General features: G+C 40.2%; 1 protein-coding gene across 1 annotated transcript in view; it reads right to left on the minus strand.

Annotated features, from left to right (window-relative positions):
* Positions 1 to 432: 432 nt before the first annotated feature.
* Positions 433 to 20,725, minus strand: part of TRIM67 (tripartite motif containing 67) — a 173,537-nt gene continuing 153,244 nt past the window's right edge. Inside the window, exons 10-13 of the mRNA XM_044291206.1 lie at positions 16,744 to 16,797; positions 3,207 to 3,303; positions 2,097 to 2,247; positions 433 to 670 (exon numbers count right to left, since the gene is read on the minus strand). Of these exons, the coding sequence (XP_044147141.1) occupies positions 433 to 670; positions 2,097 to 2,247; positions 3,207 to 3,303; positions 16,744 to 16,797 (540 nt within the window). The remainder of the gene's footprint in view (positions 671 to 2,096; positions 2,248 to 3,206; positions 3,304 to 16,743; positions 16,798 to 20,725) is intronic.

Here is a 20,725-nt window from a genome sequence, read left to right on the forward strand (position 1 = left end):
AAATAAATTACAACTCAAATAAGTCTCTGGTAAAAGAGCCAGGGGCGTACGATGACGCCGGCCGTACCTGGGTAGTTGGGGTGTAGCAGCTGCAAACATGCCCACATTTAAGGACTAAGCAAGGGGAGGGTTCTGTTCTTGGGACCCCTGGAAAGTCGGACCCGCAGAATGAGGACCATGGCAAGTATGTTGAGCCTGCTGAAATGATGGAGGTTGCTGATTGGAAGCCACCAAATATTTTTGGAGTAAATGGTTTATATCAAATAAAATGTCTCCCTGGTATGGCAGGGAGAACATTTTTAGGACCAAGGTGAGGGAGGCAACACATTGTTGCTGGCTAGCTTGTGGAACCAGCTTCAGCATTGGCGCAAGCCCCCTTAGCATGATTTCTTCATGCCCATCAGTCCTCCTCTGAGCTAGGAACTGGATAACTCAGGCATCTATCATTTCCCGAGTTGCTAGCTCAGAGGAAGACTGACGGACATTCCTCCTCCTCCTGGGCTGTTGTCTAGTTTGTGGCCTGTCGGGTTCCCCACCACTCGTTGCCATGGGTGGTTCCGTGGTTTCCACAGCAGGTGAATGTTGGGGGCTGGATTCGGGCGAAAAAAACGCAGGTGTTTCTTCCCCGCCCATATCTGAATCTTCACTCTCCTCCAGATTGTCCACCATTCTGTAGATAGAAATCACACAAATGTTAAAAATTTATGATTTTTAAAATTGCCAATCCAACATCCCACATCCGAAACTATTTTTTAACAATGAATATGGCTAATATATGCAACATATATCACAATAAAGGTCTAATAAACCCTCAATTTGACATTTTCAAGCAAATGACACTTGGCATACTTTAATCATTTTAGAATTTCTGATATGTACAGTGTTTCAGTAGCGTACGTTTAAACCACAAAAGAAAGGGGTGTTGGTTGGTAGCCAGATTGTAATCTTGCAGGTTTGAAGTTAGCCAACAGAAGATATTCTGGCCTTCTAGGCCGTCCCTACTCAAGCAATGTGCCACCATAATTGGGCAAAATTTCACTACAAGCATGTCCTAATGTCCTAATAGCTGAAAACACTCCCGACATGTTGGGAGTTGCAGTTTTAACGTTGCCTGACGACATTTACTCGTCCAGCTCAAGGGTCATGACGGACTTATTTTGTTGGAAAACCAAGAACAATGGTGTAAGAGAACCCCTGGTTTGATTTCCAAGGGTGTACTGACAATCCGTTATTAATCATTATTTAAATTAGAGAGATTTTCAAATTATACGGGTCAGATGCTAGTCAAGGAACATGCACACAGCAAATTTAGGCATTCCTATTTGAAATAATATAGGAATGTGGCGCAAGAGCAATGTGTCCACCTTCTCGATCATGGGTATGCTGGAGAATTATATGCAACTCCCAGCAGACAGACGATTTGTTGAAAGACAATAGCCGCATATCCTATCAAAATGGCCACAGTTGGCGAGCTAAGTAACTAACTAGGAAAAAGTCGGGTACACTAAAAACCAACAATGTGTATGCATCATTTTTAAAATCAACAACAAAAAGGGAGATTTCTCTCCAATTTAGTGGATACATTGGTGGCTCAGGCCATCCTGTCGAAAGGCAACACCCAAATGTGTGAAGAATACCTGCAACTTCCAAAATTGCATCACACACTTGGAGTAAGGCTAGGTCTACACGACAGCATTTGTCGCGCGACATTTTGTTGCACCAATGTTGTGCGACAATTTTTATAATGGCAGGCTATGGTGTCGCACTGCAACATGCGACATGCTGCGACTGCGACGCCACAGTCGCAGAAAATCCATTGTAGATGGATTTTTCTGCGACTGTCATGTCGCAGTCGCAAAATGTCGCATGTTACAGTGCGACACCATAGACTGCCTTTTTAAAAATTGTCGCACGACATTAGTGCAACAAAATGTCGCGCGACAACTGTTGCGTCCTATCTGTTGCGCGACTTTTTGATGCGCGACAAATGTCATCGTGTAGACCTAGCCTAAAGGTATAACACATATATGTTTGCATGGTGTGTTCGGACATGAATTGATTAAAAATGCATTTTTTCCTGAAAAAAAAATACTTACGGCCTCAACTCCATCACCGGACGAAGGAAGCTAAGTTGGGTATAAATGTAGGGCCTTTTTTTGGATGTCCCTTCTCCACTGCGGCCCTTTTCATTCAGCTCCCTCCGGAACTGGTCCCTGCAGCTGTTCCAGCGGACTTTGACATTTTTCACTGTGAAAACAAACATCCAAGGTTGATTAAAATGTGAATTCCTCAATTTTGATATTAAAAAAAGAAAAGTTTTTTGAATTTTTAAAATGAAGAAAAAAAAAAACCTGCAGAACACCACTTGTGGGTGAAAAAGAATGGTAGACAATTTAATGAATGGCGAAAATATGGGGAGATTGGCTTTTCTAAAGACTATTTCATGTAACTGGCAATAGAGAGAAGTTTAAACATCCTGTTTAACATGGCACATGTGTTCAAACTTGCCCAAAAAAGCCACAGTATACATTACAACAGTGGCCAGAAGGTAAGGTGGGAACATACATTAAAACAGGAAGGGGGGTGTAAAATAATACTAGAAAAGTAGTACAAACAGACACAGTAGCGTACTGAGAAATGACTGGCCACAATCACAAATGTTAAAGATGGCCCCCCTACCACAGTAATTTGTTTGCAACACCTTCCTTACAAGCCGCCTCAAGTTCAGTGGCTAGTAATGAGCACTCTCTTTTCTCAGGGCTCAGTTTCTACCTTTTTTAGATTACCTATACTGTTCCTGTATATCTAACTGTGCAGACACTGTGGAGGGGTCCATGACAAAGTATTTTAATCCTCTACCTCCTCCTCCCGGATAGGGCATTTCAAGCTCATGGACACAATGTAGCTGCTTCACCTGCTTCGCCTACAGCTGGGTCCCTACATGTACATACCACCCGAGCAGGGATGCTCAACGTGCGTCCCTTCCGCTGTTGCAAAATGACAACTCTCAGCAGGCCTTCAGGTACAGCAGGGCATAGTGGGAGGTGTTGTTTAACTGGAGGGAGGGCCACATGTTGAGCATCCCTGCAATACACAATTAAGCCAGGCCTCCAAAGGGACATGATTGGGAAGTCACTGAAGTAATTTACTATATCATAAGGGACAACACAAATACCAAACCTCAGAGTGACATTGGTTGCACGTACCTAGTTCTGCACGACCTCGGTTATCTGCTTTATCCCACTTGCGTGGCTTGAGGCGACGGGCCACTTTCTCCCACGATATCTCCTTCCGCACACGGTCCTAATACGCGGAGGACCAAGTGTCCCATAGCTCGGGCCTTTCTTGGACTAATGTGATCAGCTTGTCCACATTCCATTTTGGCATTATGACAATTGGACAGTGAACTTGGCCAAAACTGCCTGCTGAAAATTATGTCTGAGGTAAATCTCCTCACAAACAAGGCTTGCCAATCGTCTACTTTCAACTTCCCGTCTCCTTTTTTTTTTTTATTGCCAAAATTATTTGGAGACAGGTTTCCAGGCAACCAATCCGCAGAAAAAACGCGGATGACACACGGAAGGCTTATAAGGTGCATCCGCGTTTTTTCACGGACCCATTCACTTGAATGGGTCCGCGAACCGTGATCCATGAAAAAAATAGGACAGGTCATATTTTTTTGATGGACACAATACACGGATCACGGTCACAGTTGCAAAACGGTGCATTTTCCGTTTTTTCCACAGACCCATTGAAAGTCAATGGGTCCGTGAAAAAAAATGGAAAACGGCACAACGGTCGTGTGCATGAGGCCTAATAAAGTGATTGTGGTAGATACCACAAGAGGAATCAGCTCACTTGTCACCACATACTGATAATTTTAAATTTTTTCCTCCTTAATTTGTGTGAGGTGTAAACCTTTTTAAACAAAATGAATAAAGATATTATTTCTAACATTAGTTAGAGACCCCTAAAGGGATTCTAGGTCTAATTGACCACTACAGTAGTAATACATTAACATCCCGAGGGTCTCTAAAAGGGACTTTGTATATTATAGTGAGGACCTGGATACCTGAAGATGCACTCCAGAGAACAGTATTTTGTTCTGAAGGAAGTTGATGATATGTGAGCAGTAATGATATTGATGACCTATCTTCAGGATAAGTCAATATCAGATTGGCAACGTTTGCCTTCAGACATCCCCGTCGTTCAACTGTTGGAAGAGCATGTGGCACTCATGTGAACGCTGCATCCTCTTTAATCCATGTCTAACTTGTATTGACGGAGGGGTGTAATTACAGTTGTCCGTCCCATTCAAGTGAATGGAAGAAGAAGCTGTATTTACACTGCACTGCCACTACAATATAAACAGTGTGCAACAATGAAGAGCTTGCACCACTCAAACGAGCGATGTAGCCCCTTCAAACAGCTGATCTGCGAGGATGGCAGGAGTTAGACCCATGCTGATCTGATATTGATGACCTATTCTGAGGTTAGGTAATCAATATCTGTAGCCTGTAGTATGTAATAAGTGAAAAGACAATTTGTGATAGATGATTGTCACCTCTAGATGACTACATAGTCAAAATTGCATTAAAAAATGTGCTAAAAAAACACTGCTGGGTTTGCTGTGGTTTAGCTATGTGGTTATTTGTCTTTTTTTACATTTTGTATTTGACTAACCACATTACAAAACCACAGCAATCATGGGAAAACCAAGTACATTTTCAACAGCATTTTTTACCACATGATCAAATCATTTTATGTAGCTACTGTATACCCTCAAGCCAATAGGCTGATATAGCCGATCTGTGAGGAATATGGATTCATATTTACTGTCAGCCATGTTCCCACACCAACCATCTGCTGAAAGGTAGCAGAGGTAGTGAGCTCCATCCAGATGGCAAAAAACTTCTTGCAGGCCAACTTTGTTTGCAATTTCTCACCTCCATTCAGCCAGCCAGGAAACCAGCTGATTGCACAGGAAAAACCTCTCTGCAGGGGTCTAGGCCATTCCCCAGTTCAATCAAATTTAGCAGACAGCATGGAAACGGCGGTTCATAAGGAATTATAAATCGCCCGTCCATCACAGGCATAAACCCGATACATATTTGTGTCCGTGTGGCCACGATAAATAGGCCCGTGGTAAAAGCTTGGTGGTGGGATGCCAGGGAGGCGAGATACACATATCTCCCCACAGAAACCAAATAACGGTACCATGCTTGGACTCTACTTGTAGCCAGAACCCAGATGGGTCTGTTGGTTCCAGAACCCTCTCCCTGCGACCTTCTGGTCTGGAGCTTTGAGCCTTAAAGGGTTTTGTGGGTCGTTGGGCTGCCAGGATCAGCAGGGAGGGGGGGACCCTTCCCAGAGGTGGGAAGAAGAGGGGCCGGCTACAGTTTAAAAGGCTTGTGCCAGCAAGCGGGCGTGTCTTTTCTCTGAAGAAGGGTCACATTGTGCCATGTGTTTAGAGGGACGTACAACCTGCTGACATCCCTGCCCTCCATGTGACTACAGCAAAGCACTCATCACAACCCAAAAGGACTCATCCATCTGGTAAACTGACTTTTGCTCTATTTAATCCTGTTTGTACCATACCACCTATATTTGTAACCTCAGACCACTGTATATATCCTTGTGTGTATAGTGTATTGCCTAGTGCGCCCTTAAGGCGAATAAATATATCATTTAATCTTGTGCTGTCTTGTATTTCTATCACGAAGCCCCACGTCCGTGTTTCGGCTTAGTAATATGCAAGTTTGTTTCCTACTCTATATAATCCCGTTAGCGGGATTCAGGCTTATATCAAACAAGGAACTGGCGGTAGTCTTTCCAGGCTTAGAACGCGCTGTTTCACTGCGGCAGTAAAAAGGCTCTCTCAGCTTGTTGTCTCTCTGTGCCCGTGTGGACAGGAGGAATCTGTGAAAACTGTACCAAGACTGACCTTACCCGCTCCTCCAGGAGGGTGTAACGTCACGCCTTGGTAACCAGTGACCATACCATATCTCGTGAGCTCGACGTAGTTGACGTCAGGCGGGCACGAGTGGTGGTATCCCTCACACAAACTAATAGGGGGCGTGCCTAAGGCAGCATAAACCCTAAATACAGTCGTGGAAGAGATGGGTCAACTCTGCCTTGTTTCACATTTATTTAAATTGCATCTAAATGGTAATCAGCATTATGAACTGTAGCCCAAAGACCAAAGTAGAGGTCATGCATCCATGATAGAAAATGTTTTTTTGAATCCTCACTTTTTCAAGACAAAGGCACCATAAAAAAATCACACCAAAAAACATGTTGTAACAGTAATAAACATGTCAAAGACAGAGAGTAGCATATATATGTAATTTCTTGTTCAATCTCCAGTTTGAAAAAATCATCTAGATATATGGAACAAATTTTAGCCATAGATATTTCTGCAACAAGCCTGCCACAAGATAATGTCTTGTCTTCATAGGAATGTGAATAGCTTAATTGTAGACCTATGGTGGCTGTTACCACTTTGAGCAAATAACACTAGTGTTTTTATTGCTATATACACAGTATGTACGTTAATGAAGGTAGTTTTTTTTTTGCTTGTATGCATATTCTTGGATATCTGAAGATGTAAATGTGGGCCAGTTTTAATGAGAAACTTTCACAATAACTAAATCTATACACTGTACATGGAAATATCCATCTAAATTGTATTAATATAAATTAGGAACTGAGAGATCATAAAAATCATAAACATTAGGCAATAAATTGAGACTTTATTGTTGGCAGTATTTTAAGAATTTTATTCAAAATCTGTAAAACCACATTGATGCAACATAGATCACATTCCCACAAAGTGAGAAAGGGGGTGGGGAGACAACAGTACTCCCCAAATAATGACATACAAACATTGATAAAGCAGTACAAAATTAGAAAAGACATTACTGGATCTTCTTTCTATGACAGTACATATAAGTTTTGAATGATCATGAATGGAGAAAACAAAGTATAGACAACCCAAAGTGATGCTAATGTAACTCACCTAACATTGCAATGAATGGGCATAGCAAAAAAGACATCTCTGCAATATTTCATCTCAACATCACTCGAGCAACAGTCAAATATGGTATTATTCCTGAACCATCTAATATCCCATATCTACAAGACTACAATCCAATATTATATGTATCATTTGGTTTTTAAACAATCTAGAGCTGTTATCATATAAATTGAAATGTGAAATCACAATGTTTATCCTAAATACTTCTCCCTGTTAAAACCACAGCAAACTCGCTGCATCATATGATTAAAGTTAATAAAACAACCACAGGCAAAAGATCTTCTTCAAAGGGATTTTCAGGGGAATATTTTGTACTATATTTTAAAATGTGTGCAATAGATTGAAGATAACAAATAATCATTGCTCACCCCACCTATCACCCGATCACCATTCCGATGCTGCTCCAGTCCCTGATGCTCTTCACTTCCTGATTCCAGGCTTGATATACAGAAAATGATTTGACCCACCTTAGGCGGCTTTCACATCTGCGCTTTCCCTTTCCAGCTATTGAGCTATCCCCGTCATAGGATCTCAATAGCAGGGGAAAACGCTTCCGTTTTGTCCGTGTTCAGTCAATCTGAACAAAACTGATCTGAATGAAACGGAGTGCACCAGAATGCATTTTATTCCATTTGGCTGCGTCCCTATCGCGGACGGAATAACGCAGCAAGCAGTGTTTTTATGTCCGCCATGAGGTGCGGAGCAAGATGGATCCGTCACGACTCACAATGTAAGTCAATGGGGACGTATCCGTTTTCTCTGACGCAAAAGAAAACGGATCCATCCCCCATTGACTTATAATGGTTTTAAAGACGGATTTGTCTTGGCTATTTTAGAGATAATACAACCGAATCTGTTCAGAACGGATGTAGACGGTTGTATTATCAACAGAAAGCAAAAGGAAGGAGCTTAGAGTACCATTGGTTAGAAAAATATACACTTTTATTAAATTCATGATAAAAATACACATAATGAATGCCAAGAATAAGGTAAGGGAGCAGGGGAAAAGAAAACGAGCGCCATCCTGGATGGACACACTGGTCACAGCATATTATAGTCTATCAATAGGGTTACTGCGAATATGGGAAAAACAAATACTGATATATGGTACAATGACCAACCCATAGATGCAGACCAAATCAGTAGATAATGGTAGAGGGTGAGTGGAGATCAAAGAAATGGTCAAACCGCCATGGCTAAAGTGCATGATGTATGGTACAAAGAACATAGGTCATGCTAAATGTAGATAGTGTACCAGTAAATCAGCAATAATAGACCAGGCAAAATAGCTCAACATTGGCAGCACATAGCCATGGCTAGACACCTGTGATCAAACACTCACCAAACTGAGACCAGATGTGAACAGAAAAACCAGGATGGCGCCATCCTGGTTTTTCTGTTCACATCTGGTCTCAGTTTGGTGAGTGTTTGATCACAGGTGTCTAGCCATGGCTATGTGCTGCCAATGTTGAGCTATTTTGCCTGGTCTATTATTGCTGATTTACTGGTACACTATCTACATTTAGCATGACCTATGTTCTTTGTACCATACATCATGCACTTTAGCCATGGCGGTTTGACCATTTCTTTGATCTCCACTCACCCTCTACCATTATCTACTGATTTGGTCTGCATCTATGGGTTGGTCATTGTACCATATATCAGTATTTGTTTTTCCCATATTCGCAGTAACCCTATTGATAGACTATAATATGCTGTGACCAGTGTGTCCATCCAGGATGGCGCTCGTTTTCTTTTCCCCTGCTCCCTTACCTTATTCTTGGCATTCATTATGTGTATTTTTATCATGAATTTAATAAAAGTGTATATTTTTCTAACCAATGGTACTCTAAGCTCCTTCCTTTTGCTTTCTGCCGTTATGCTCGGAGCTTGTACCGAGTCATTCTTCTTTAGGTGTCCCCCTTTATCTGTTTATTTTACGGGCATTGTCCCTGTTATATATGTTGGGGGACTTCTGGGGTCTTTTTCTTCTCTTTCCGGTTGTATTATCAAGACAGAAGCATTTTTACTGATCCATGATGGATCCAGCAAAAATGCTGGTGTGAAAGTAGCCTTATCTGGTGATTGGCAGGGCATGCAGGCCGACCCATTTGTTGTGTGTTGAATCCTTCGGCAGGGACCAGAGCAGCATTGGCAGGGCAGCATCAAGTATAGTTTAACACCATTCACCCCTTTAAAAAATTCACCCAGAAAATCCCTTTAAACCACAAAGGTGCAGTGCTGGATATATGTGTTGTGTTTCAACTCCAGATAGCGTGGGAACTAAGAAACAAGCACCCTTAAAGAGTAAATGTTGTCTATAAGGGATGACCACAATATTAAATAACATCCTTTTTTATATCTTGCCAACAATTATTGACCATCTTCCATGCTTTATATTCACTTATAAATTAAAAACAGCACTAGAACATGCATATGAATCTACTATGTGATCCCTATTTTCTCAGAGAATCAAAACAGGTGTCAAGTTAATTGCATAGAGGACCTGTCACATTTAGACCTGTTTCACAATGCCGTTATGAGTTCCCAGCAGAGAACAACCTGCTGGAGCTCTCTGAATCCGGCTTTGCCTTCCAGACCCATTGACTATAATGGGCTCCGACAGAGATCCGGCCACTACCCGTCAAATATGCTGGGATTCGGCTGGACAAAAAACTGTGTTGAGAAAGCCTGCTGGAACTCATAACGGCAATGTGAAACAGGCCTTACTTGAATTCCAGTTCAGGCACATTTGTTCTTAAAATGTTGCATACTGCCTTTCTTCTTATATTCTTCCTGTAAATGTTTGTGATGCTACAAACTGACACTGACCAATAACGGTTAAGGTTTCTGTTCGTAGGGACACACCCTATTGACAGTTGTCAATTTATTAATACATTTCCAGAAGAATTGAAGAGGAATGGCACAGAGTTTGAAAGATGCTTTAAAATTATTATTTCATGGGAAATACAAGTATGACAGGACGTCTTTAATTAACATGGCATTTTCATCTGTTACTTGGCATCATGACTCGGCCATATCGGGACAAGAAAATATGTTAAATATGTACAATGTAGTTAAAAACAGCGACACAAGATATCTCACATAAACCACTGGCTCTACATTTACAAAAGGCTAAAGGAAAGGTTCGCTCCAAGAGATTAAATGGTAAGGCATTGACGGAGATGGGTCCCACTTCAATGGGAGAGGGTTCTCATGCATGTACAAAAAATATCAGTCCTCTTTTTTGTGGTGCCTCACCAATTGTAAAAAAATCCATTTTATTAAAATAAAAGAAATACACTATCCATGCAGTAGTAAAATAATCACAGAGCGGCCTCTTTGAGTTGTAAGTCAGACAGAAAGTGGAATGATTTTATAGTATGACAGACTACAGTATGTCCCTGGAGCTATATCTCACAGTGGTAAAAGCCATATCTGTTCTCATAGTGAGGACATCTCAGAAGTGCTGCATATATACAAAGCAAAATAAAAAAAAATAGGATGATACATTATCCTAATGCAATAAATGTGCTCCATCACATGAGTAGATACATTTTTATTAGTATTAAAATATCCAGATTTTAGTTTGTTTTTGTCTATGTGCATATTATAATGCATCTTACTGACTGATTAATATATAATTACTTCATTTTCCTAGAAGGGTTATTAAAACTAAGAAGGACTTGCAACATTTGATTAGTTAAAAATGTATGTACATTACTGGATAAAATATAAAGATATTATCATTTAAATGCATTCAATATTTACAAGGGTCTGCAACCTCATATTTTGATTGTTTAATCCATATTTAAGCACATTCTTAACTAGTATTAAAAATATTAAAACAGGAAAGTAACGAGCAAATCATCTCAAGGCAATTTATCACTGGGGAATTTTTAAAGCCAGTTTTACAGGAGTATTTTTGGGCCAAATTAATCAAATGTTGCACAATGTTTAACAAGTTTGGTGCACTGTTAAGTCTAACACTACTGTCTGTATGTTACTCCACTTTCTTTTTGTGACTTTTTGAAAAGTCTTGGTGATAAATCTGAAGTAAACATATGGTGTAGCTAATCATGCAAACTTCTCAACCCACTGGACTGAGTGGTGTAAAAATACAAGATGTTGCAATATTTTTGTGCCAATTAAACAAAAAATACAGGAGCCAGAATTCCGGAGTGCAGGGCTTGGTACATTTTCCCTTAAATCCATAGATTCATAGCTCTTCTCTGCCTCCACCTTTAAAGGCATGTGTTACATGTGTAAAGACAACTCCCCGTCCGTATTCCCTTTTAGGGCATTTGGCCATCATACGGGACTTCCATGCTGAGGACCTCACTCTCTAGACCTGGGAGCTGCTATGTAAGCATTTGAATGGCCAACATGTAATGTATGGCCAGATGAAGCTTCTCTTGGTGATAACATGGGGATTCCAGGAGCTGGACCTGAATCGATCAGATTATCATAAGAGGTCGTCTTTAGATAATTGGTTGTTTTTATGAGGTAACCCCTTTTATTCCAGCTCCTCCTTGGCTGCCTGACAGAGGAATTTTGACAGGTAAATTGGGAAAAGCTTGATTTCATATACGTTGAAAAACAGTTCAAATCCACTTATGCTTATAATTTTATAGTATCATCACCATCATCACAGATTTTCCTTTAAGGTTCTTAACATGTATTGCACATATTATAATAAAAAGAAACAATCACTATGAAAATGTTCTATAAATAAACTCTATAGGCTCCTTGGACTTGAGTTTTCCTTCCTATTGATTTTGGCATCTAAAGTAAAGTTTTTTGTTAACTTTTGGCAATTGTGAAATCCATTCAGATTGTTATTTATCATCATTACAATTTTGCTGTTCTCACCTATTGTTCAGTTTGTGCAGTATGCAAAGAAGTATCTCCTGAGAATAGAGAACCATCTCCTGCGAATAGAATTCCACCTTGTACAAGTGGCTTCCTATAAGTCACAATCTGACTTTTTAACAAGTCTTGGGACATGACAAGAGAAAATAGGCAGACCAGAGATCCATCCATAGTCAGGGTCGGTCTGCGGTTCTTTGGGCCCACCAGAGGAAATTATTCTCAGAGAATAACTTCCAGATCATCAATAAAGTCTAATAGGTTATGATTCAATAAAATAGACCCTAGTGGCAACTCGTCTCCAAAGGCAGCTCCAAATTTTTTTTTGTCCTAGACCTTTTGGGCTCACTATGTGATCACAGCCTCGGCTCATCAGAAGATCCTCTGGTACTCTAGTGGGACAGTCCAATGCTGTCTTTAGACAGCTGTTTTGCAGTGCTTGCCACTCATCAGTACAAAGTAGGATTCTGGCTGGATGGGTGCGTTGCCTAGGATGCAGCTTAGGCAGCATGCTGAATTTCCTTAAAGTGACCAGCCCTGAGCGGAGGCGTATTGTCAATGGTCCATGACAAGAAAACCATCTCACTCGCTGCAATTTCCATCCATAAGGAGGCACTAGCAAGATGGTAGCGAGTATCAGGAGATACTTTTTTGGATATTGTTTTCCCATGGAGCCTTGCCAATAAGTCTCTATACAGGGCTGGTATCTTCAAGGACAGCCAGTACCCTGTCTATGTTTGTGCAGTACAAAGGCTTCAAACCTTGCTATTTGGAAACAGCTGGCAATCTGTTGTTGGCAGATGTTATTCTTATTGTGCAAATATTGTGAATGGACTGAGGGTGTGATTGTCTCATTCACACCCCAATATCCTCTGTGGATCAGCTTATTAACACATGACTACTCAATGAATAATAAGACAATGTGGATCTTCTTATATTAATTTGTATGTCAATCATATAATTAGGATTTTCCTTATTATTATATTTATTTTACTTATTATTATTATTTCCTTATTATCAGGTAATCATATGAGTTTCCTTAATTAGAAAAAAATAAATAAAGCTATAATAAGATCTATTAAAAGTGGACAGCCTGCAAAAAGCAACAGGAGTTTATCTTTCTATATAGAAAAATATGTGAGTTTTACATTTAATAATTAGATAGTACTAATAGGTAAAACTTCACTTGATAAAACAAATTATAATAATAATAATAATAATAAAGATGCATATTTTTTATTGAGCATTCAAATTCTAAAACAGTTGCATTACTGTTATAAAACAATATAAACTGCCTGAACTCCTGTTTCCTTTAACAAGTCTATTTTGTATCACTGATCATTTCATTCCAGTTAACAAGATTGTATTAAGGTTGGTAATAACAGTTACAATTCTTTTAATATACTTTCATATCCCAGTGGACTGTCTGCTTAATATAATTTGTTTGTGATCTATAGAAGAAAGAAATTTCCTCTTATAGCTGGGTGAATTAGTAACTGTTAGGCCTCATGCACAGATGTAGAGGCACTTACACAGGTCCACTGGGACATCAGTGTCCCTATGACAACACTGAACCACTGTGTTGTTGCAGGCCATTCACTTAGAAATGCTTACATAGGCAGCCTTCAGCTGCTGATATCTCAGCATAGAAATAAAACTGGAGACTTTCCATATAACATGAGGGAATTCTCATCTAAGTCTCCGCTAACAGACTTAGAGGGAACCTGTCATCAACTTTATGCTGACCGTACTTAGGGCAGTATAAAGTAGTGACAGTAATGCTGATTTCAGCGGTGTGTCACTAATCAGATAAAAGTAAGTGGTTGCTGAGAACCAGCATCATAATCATTGCAGCACATGCCTTGAAAAGATTCAAATCTACCAGAGAAGAGTCATGGTTATTCATGAATTCCTGCTCTCCTGCCCACCTGCTGATGACTGACAGTCTTCTAACTAGTTTTCTCCCTTTCTCTCTAGGAGAGAACTGCCAATCATCAGCAGATGGGTGAGAGTGCAGGAGATTATGGATAATCATGACTCTTCAGGGCCTGTACTGCAATGATTATGATGCTGGTTCTCAGCAACCACTTACTTTTAGCTCATGAGTGACACACGGCTGAAATCAGCATTTGTGTCACTACTTTATACTGCCCTCAGTACGGTCAGCATAAAGGTTCCCTTTAAGGTGCTCTATATAACTCTCATTTTTGAATTGCCCAGACTTTGGAAAACCTTGCTAGGCTACAGCAGATATGAAAACATTAAAGGGGTTTCCGACACAAAAAATAGGCCCTTAATGTTTGACCAATGGGGGTTTAACCCCTGTTATCATCAAAATAAAGAAGCTGTGGCCAGTGGTATACCTACCATAGAGGCAGATTGTGCTACTGCTATGTGGCCAAGGGACAGGGAAGCCCAGCAATGAACAGCTTCTCCTGTTCCTGACATAGATTTACTACAATGTCCATCAGCTACCACTAGGCGGAACTTATTTACATCTTCCATTGAAATCAACGGTAACTATATAAATTTCTACAATTGTTTTGTATAAATATATTAAGAAATGTTGTTCAGAATAAGCGTCATATACATGAAGCACCTGTCCACTTTTTCTAACACAGAAGTCTGGTAAAGTGGGTGAATTTCTTTCAAATAAAAATTTCTTTCACTTAACAAAAAATCATAAATTAATCGAATGTCTGGGGAGTCTCGCTTTGCATAGCACGTTGCCTGTGAGTGTTTGACGCACTCATACTAGAAAACTGAGTGGGGCCGGGGCCAATACTAAGTTTTGCTATAGGGCCCTATGAGATCTGGCTGTTGCTATCCAGAGAATAGGGCTGAACTGCAGTACCAGACAGATCTTATTTTTTATTTTGTAATTTGATTAGGATTTGTATGTTTTTCCAGAGCAGGATGCACAGTATACTGTCTATAGATGAATACAATATTAAAATCCAGTAAAAGGCAAAATAGTAAAAATCTGGTGCTTTTAACATAAGCAAATGTATATGAAATTAACTTGACATTAACCTTGGCGGGCACACAGTAATTGGTTAATGTTTATAACACATGAAACAGTCCACAGATTTAGTCAAAGAGCATAGTAAAATACTGTATATATTTACAGACCCTATGGTATTAGCACTTAGACAGTCCTTGCATTAATGAACCCAACTCACTGCTTTAAATTGTTCATGAAAAGGTTTCATTAAACCTGTAAAGACTTAAAATGGCCATAGACATTATATTTGAACTGGCTGAAGCACCCAACATAGTTTATAATACAGAATTGACTATTCTTGAGCTTGCTGGCTGATGATGACCAGTCATTAAAATAAGTGAATGCACTTTTGACAACTACTTTTATGGAGGCAGACATATAAGTATTGCACCAATGGCAGGCTTCAGTGCACCTCAACAGCCATTTTTTTTGTTCATGGCAATCCGCTCAATGGCCATATATTCAAATGAGAGGTCTAACAAAACTCTAAAGTCTATGGCCAGCTTTACACTAGTAAATCACCCTGTATCCAGCGATGCCTGTAAGACAGTACAGCTCCTCCATGTCCTGGAATCATTCTTCCTCTTTCAGGCAAAAGATAAACCGTAGCACATGAACTCTCATAGTACAGTTTAGCACCAAAGGCTGCATTTTAATACACATATACAATACATATCACAAACCACACAAACCATTAGTTTTACCCAACAAATGCTGCTCTTTTATATATCTTGATTACAATTAACCATTTAGAACATGATCATTCAGGAACTAGAACAAAAATTTAAGTGAATCTGTTAAGTCCATCCTATTAAAACCATCTTACATGTCTGATGAGCCTTTGCGGCTGAATCTAATTTTCTTGCTCCCATGTCGCTCTGTGGCTTCATTGCAGAGGGAACAGTCTATTAATCAGGCTCCAGGCGAGCTTCATCCCTTGCACCACAAGTGCTCCAACACAATGATGATCGTGCTGCTGTGAGACTTCAGGGCCAGGTGTGAATAAGTCTACATGCCTGACCCTGTCAGTCAAAGAGGTGGGGGCATGGTATGTAGAGAGTGTCAGTCAAAGAGGTGGGGATGCAGCCTGTACAGAGTGAATGGTCAAGGAGGTGCAACAGCAATGCCCTCGTTGCAACTAGTGACTAATCTACATATGCCCGACACGTATGTGCGCTAAGAGCTTCCATTACTCATTTATAGTCGGTATTGTACCACTTTTATCTAGAATGACCCCCATTTCCTACCTCTATTGTTTCTATATATAACAGTGTGCATCTTGTTTTTTGCAATTTACATATGATTAAGAAGTTTCTCTGCAATAAGGCCGTGGAGCAACATGGGAGCTTCAGCTGGCAATGGCTCATCAGACATATAAGCTGGTTTTAATAGGATGTATTTGATGACAGATTTCCTTTAAAACAGGATCAAAAGTCTATAAATGTACATAAAAGAGTTGGAAAAACTGAAGTAAAAAAAGCAAAATCATGCTGAATGTAAAAAAAATGATAAGGTTACAAATAAACCGTAGAGCTTAACAAAGAGTAAACGAAGAAGAACTACTGCTTTGTAGTGTGATCCCAAGGCAGGAATAAGCACACACTTTTTTTTCCCAGGACACACATTCCCAAGGTTTCAATTCCTGTCTGAACATCATTCAATAGCAAGTAAACACTCAGATTTTGATGTTTGATTTCATGTAGACTAGAACAGCACTTGTTATTCTATTTTTCTAGAGAAAGGAAATAATTGCTATGTAGTTCATGTAATGGTAACATCCAGTTATAAAAGAGCAGCCTATGAAATGGTGCACCACTATTTATAGATTAGTTACTGCCTTCATCTGCCTGAAGATCGTCGGCACCTCCAGGCCTGTGTGAAGAGTAACCTGTGGAGACAGATATCATCAGGATGAGATTGCCTTTCACCACACTGACAAGCATATTACAGTTCACTTACAACACATCTTGTCATGTTTTCTCAAAACTAAAAGTTTGGATGTTGAGCATAGTCTGATCAGCCATAACTACCTAATGTTATGCACCCTCATGTGCAGCAATCTGCAATGCACTGCACCTTCTGAGACCCTTCATAGCCAGTAGTGATGAGCAAAGTGATAGGCTCCGGTGAACCAACGCAAGTTATTTGCGAAGTCGCACATGACTTTGTTGAATAACTTTTGTAGTTGATTTTTAAACCAGAAAAGCACTTTAAAACTTGAAACCAAACTAGACTTCGGTTCAGAAGTACCAGTCATAACCGAAGCCAAGTTCGGTTTCAAAGTTTGAAGTGCTTTTCCATTTTAAAAATCAACTATCAAAGTTATTCAACAAAGTCATGTGCGACTGCAAATAACTAACTTACATTTTAATACTGTACAGAGACGGTTCTCCATACAGTATTATTCCGAAGATTTGAATGACATCGCGAATAGCTAACTTCAGCTCACAATACTGTATGGAGATGGATCTCTGTAAAGTATTAATCTGAAGATTCTAAGCGACTTCGGATGTAGCATTAGCCATTTCAGAAACTTGTGCAAAAGCAGCTCTTTTGTGGAACTGCTCTCTACATGCATCATTAAAGGATAACTATCATATTTTCATTTAAAAAAAAAATCACTTTTAGCATATGTTACTGCTGCAGCAGCATTATGCATAAAGCAATCTTTAGTTTCTCCACTTACCACTGTTTTCCTTGAGTTTTCCCCTTAGTTTTGGCTGTTTTGAATCCTACATTATGAGGATCTTCACAAGATGGCTCCTCTGCCACTTCTCTGAGGCCAAAACTGCATTCCCTCAGGTCACATATAAACTTGATGTAGCCAGCAGCTTCCTGCCAGCCAATCAGATTGGGTTACTGAGAGACACGCCTCCTCACTCTGAAGGCTAATGCAGGCATTCAGTGTGAAGGACCGCCCCTCTGTCTTCCTAACCAGAGACAGATGAGCCATAGCAACAGTCTTTTACGGAAGCAGTGGAAAGAGACAGGAGACCATGAAAGCTGTTATTATAAGGTAATTACAGATCTTTTGGCAATCATTGACAGACTAACTCAGGTATACATGCCTAGCTCTAATAAACTAGCAAATAAAATAAAAAATATGACAGTAATCCTTGGGTAAAGTAATCCTTGGGTATAGCTCATTACCTTGGGTATAGTACGGGTTTAACTCAACAGTGCGGTTGGCCGCACCATACCCACAGCAGCAGCCAGCACATCATCATTTGTCCATTGGCTGCTGCTGTTGGGCGTCGCCTGGGTGCATGCGACCAGCCACACCATAGATCAGTACCTGAAGTTCTAAACCATTCAATTAATTCTCTTTTCAAGACATTCCTGAGAATGAAAGATTGACATGGATAGTCCTTTACAACTGATAAGTGAATCGCTATATAATGCCTCGTTGGTTATAGGAAGAACACAAACGTTTGGGTCAGATTTACTATTGAAAATGCTACAGTTTTTTATGTAAAAAAAACTGTCATGCACGCCTTGCATCATGTTTGACAACTGTTTTACACAGGGCATGGTTTTGTGCGAAAAGGGGGACACTATTAGTAAATATGTCCCAAATTGTCATCAAAAGTATGTTTTATATTACAAAGAAAGTTGAACCCATTTGGAACTGTGCAAGCTACTCTCGATTCTAGCTCCATTCAGATGAGGCAACATGGAGGCTAAGGCTACTTTCACACTAGCGTTTTTGCTGAATCCGGCAGGGTTCAGCAAAAATGCTTCCGTTACTGATAATACAATCATCTGCATCCGTCATGAACTCCATTGAAAGTCAATGCGCGATGGATTTGTCTTCTATTGTGTCAGATTGTGTCAGAGAATCCATCCCCATTGACTTGCATTGTGGGTCATGACATAGTAACATAGTAACATAAGGCCGAAAAAAGACATTTGTCCATCCAGTTTGGCCTTTCATCCTGCAAGTTGATCCAGAGGAAGGCAAAAAAAAAACTGTGAGGTAGAAGCCAATTTTCCTCACTTTAGGGGAATACAAATTCCTTCCCGACTCCAATCAGGCAATCAGAATAAATCCCTGGATCAACGATCTCTCTCTAGTAGCTATATCCTGTAATATTATTACACTCCAGAAATACATCCAGGCCCCTCTTGAATTCCTTTATTGTACTCACCATCACCACCTCCCTCAGGCAGAGAGTTCCATAGTCTCACTGCTCTTACCGTAAAGAATCCTCTTCTATGTTTGTGTACAAACCTTCTTTCCTCCAGACGCAGAGGATGTGTCAGATTGTGTCAGAGAATCCGTCCCCATTGACTTGCATTGTGGGTCATGACATAGTAACATAGTAACATAGTACATAAGGCCGAAAAAAGACATTTGTCCATCCAGTTTGGCCGTTCATCCTGCAAGTTGATCCGATGAAGGCAAAAAAAACCTCTGACACAATCTGACACAATGACGGATCCGTCTTGCTCCGCATCCCAGGATGGAAGGCAAACCGCAGCATGAGCAATGCATTTTGTTCTGTTCAATTACGTTTTGTCCCCATTGACAAAGAATGGGGACAAAATGGAAGCATTTTTTTCCGGTATTGAGACCCCGGAAAATATTAATGCTAGTGTGAAAGTAGCCTAAGCATATTCTATATTTTTTTCTGTATCTTGTCGATACACTATTCCACATATACTAATCCTGTCTAATTTGCAGAGTAAACATAGACACACAATCTGAATATGGACCTAATGTATCATAGTGGCGGATGCTGGATCATACATTTGGTGCATCTTTAGACCCTCTTGCCTAAACCCTCTGTTTACACTATAGATTTTCTGAAAATTTGTCCAAAATTTGTGGCAATCAACATTTTGTCTCTGAGCCAAAAATCCCAGTGTGCGAAAGGTTTAGACCAACCCTAGTAAATCTAATCTGCAGTACTTTTAAAGGGCATATGTCAGCAGATTTGTACCTATGAAACTGGCTGACCTGTTACATGTGCATTTGGCAGCTGAAACATCTGTGTTGGTTCCATGTTCACATTGCAGAGAAACACAGGAGCATTGCTGGGAAACAGCGTTGCTGTTACATCTGCTCTTTATTGACAGGGCCAGGCAGTGTAAATTTCATGACACCTAGCCCTGTCAATCAAAGTGAAGAGGGTGTGACAGTCATAGAGAGAGCTGAGCCTCTAGGAGTAACAGCAATGCCCCCATTGCTCCTTGAGGCTAATTTGCATATATTTAAACATCATTTTTCTCAGTAATGCAGGCACATATGAACATGGGACCAACACAGATGTCTTCAGCTACCAAGCGCATATGCAACAGGTCAGCCAGTTTCATAGGTACAAATCTGCTGACGATGTCCTTTAAGTTACTGCAGCGGTTAGGAGATTGAGAAAAAAAGAAAATGAAATGTATAATAGAAACTGTCACAAATTCAAATCTGGCTACATTTGTTTGAAAAGCATATTATGTCCTGTTCTTTTTTGATCATCCCATGGGCTCATGACGTCACTCCGGTCATCACATGGTACGTCACATGATCTTTTACCATGGTGATTCACCATGGTAAAAGACCATGTGATGACCGGAGTGACGTCATCAAAGGTCCTTAACCGGTATTTAATGCAGCAGCTCACCCCAGGTCCTGTTCAGCGCAGAGGAGACACAAGGAGATGCCGGCTTCGCGATCAAGTGGACTAAGGTGAGTTACATATTTTTTTATTTTTTTTTAACCCCTCTAGCGCTGTTTTACTATGCATTCTGTATTCAGAATGCTATTATTTTCCCTTATAACCATGTTATAAGGGAAAATAATAATGATCGGGTCTCCATCCCGA

Source organism: Bufo gargarizans, chromosome 4, assembly GCF_014858855.1.
Source record: "Bufo gargarizans isolate SCDJY-AF-19 chromosome 4, ASM1485885v1, whole genome shotgun sequence".
Taxonomy (NCBI): Eukaryota; Metazoa; Chordata; class Amphibia; order Anura; family Bufonidae; genus Bufo; species Bufo gargarizans.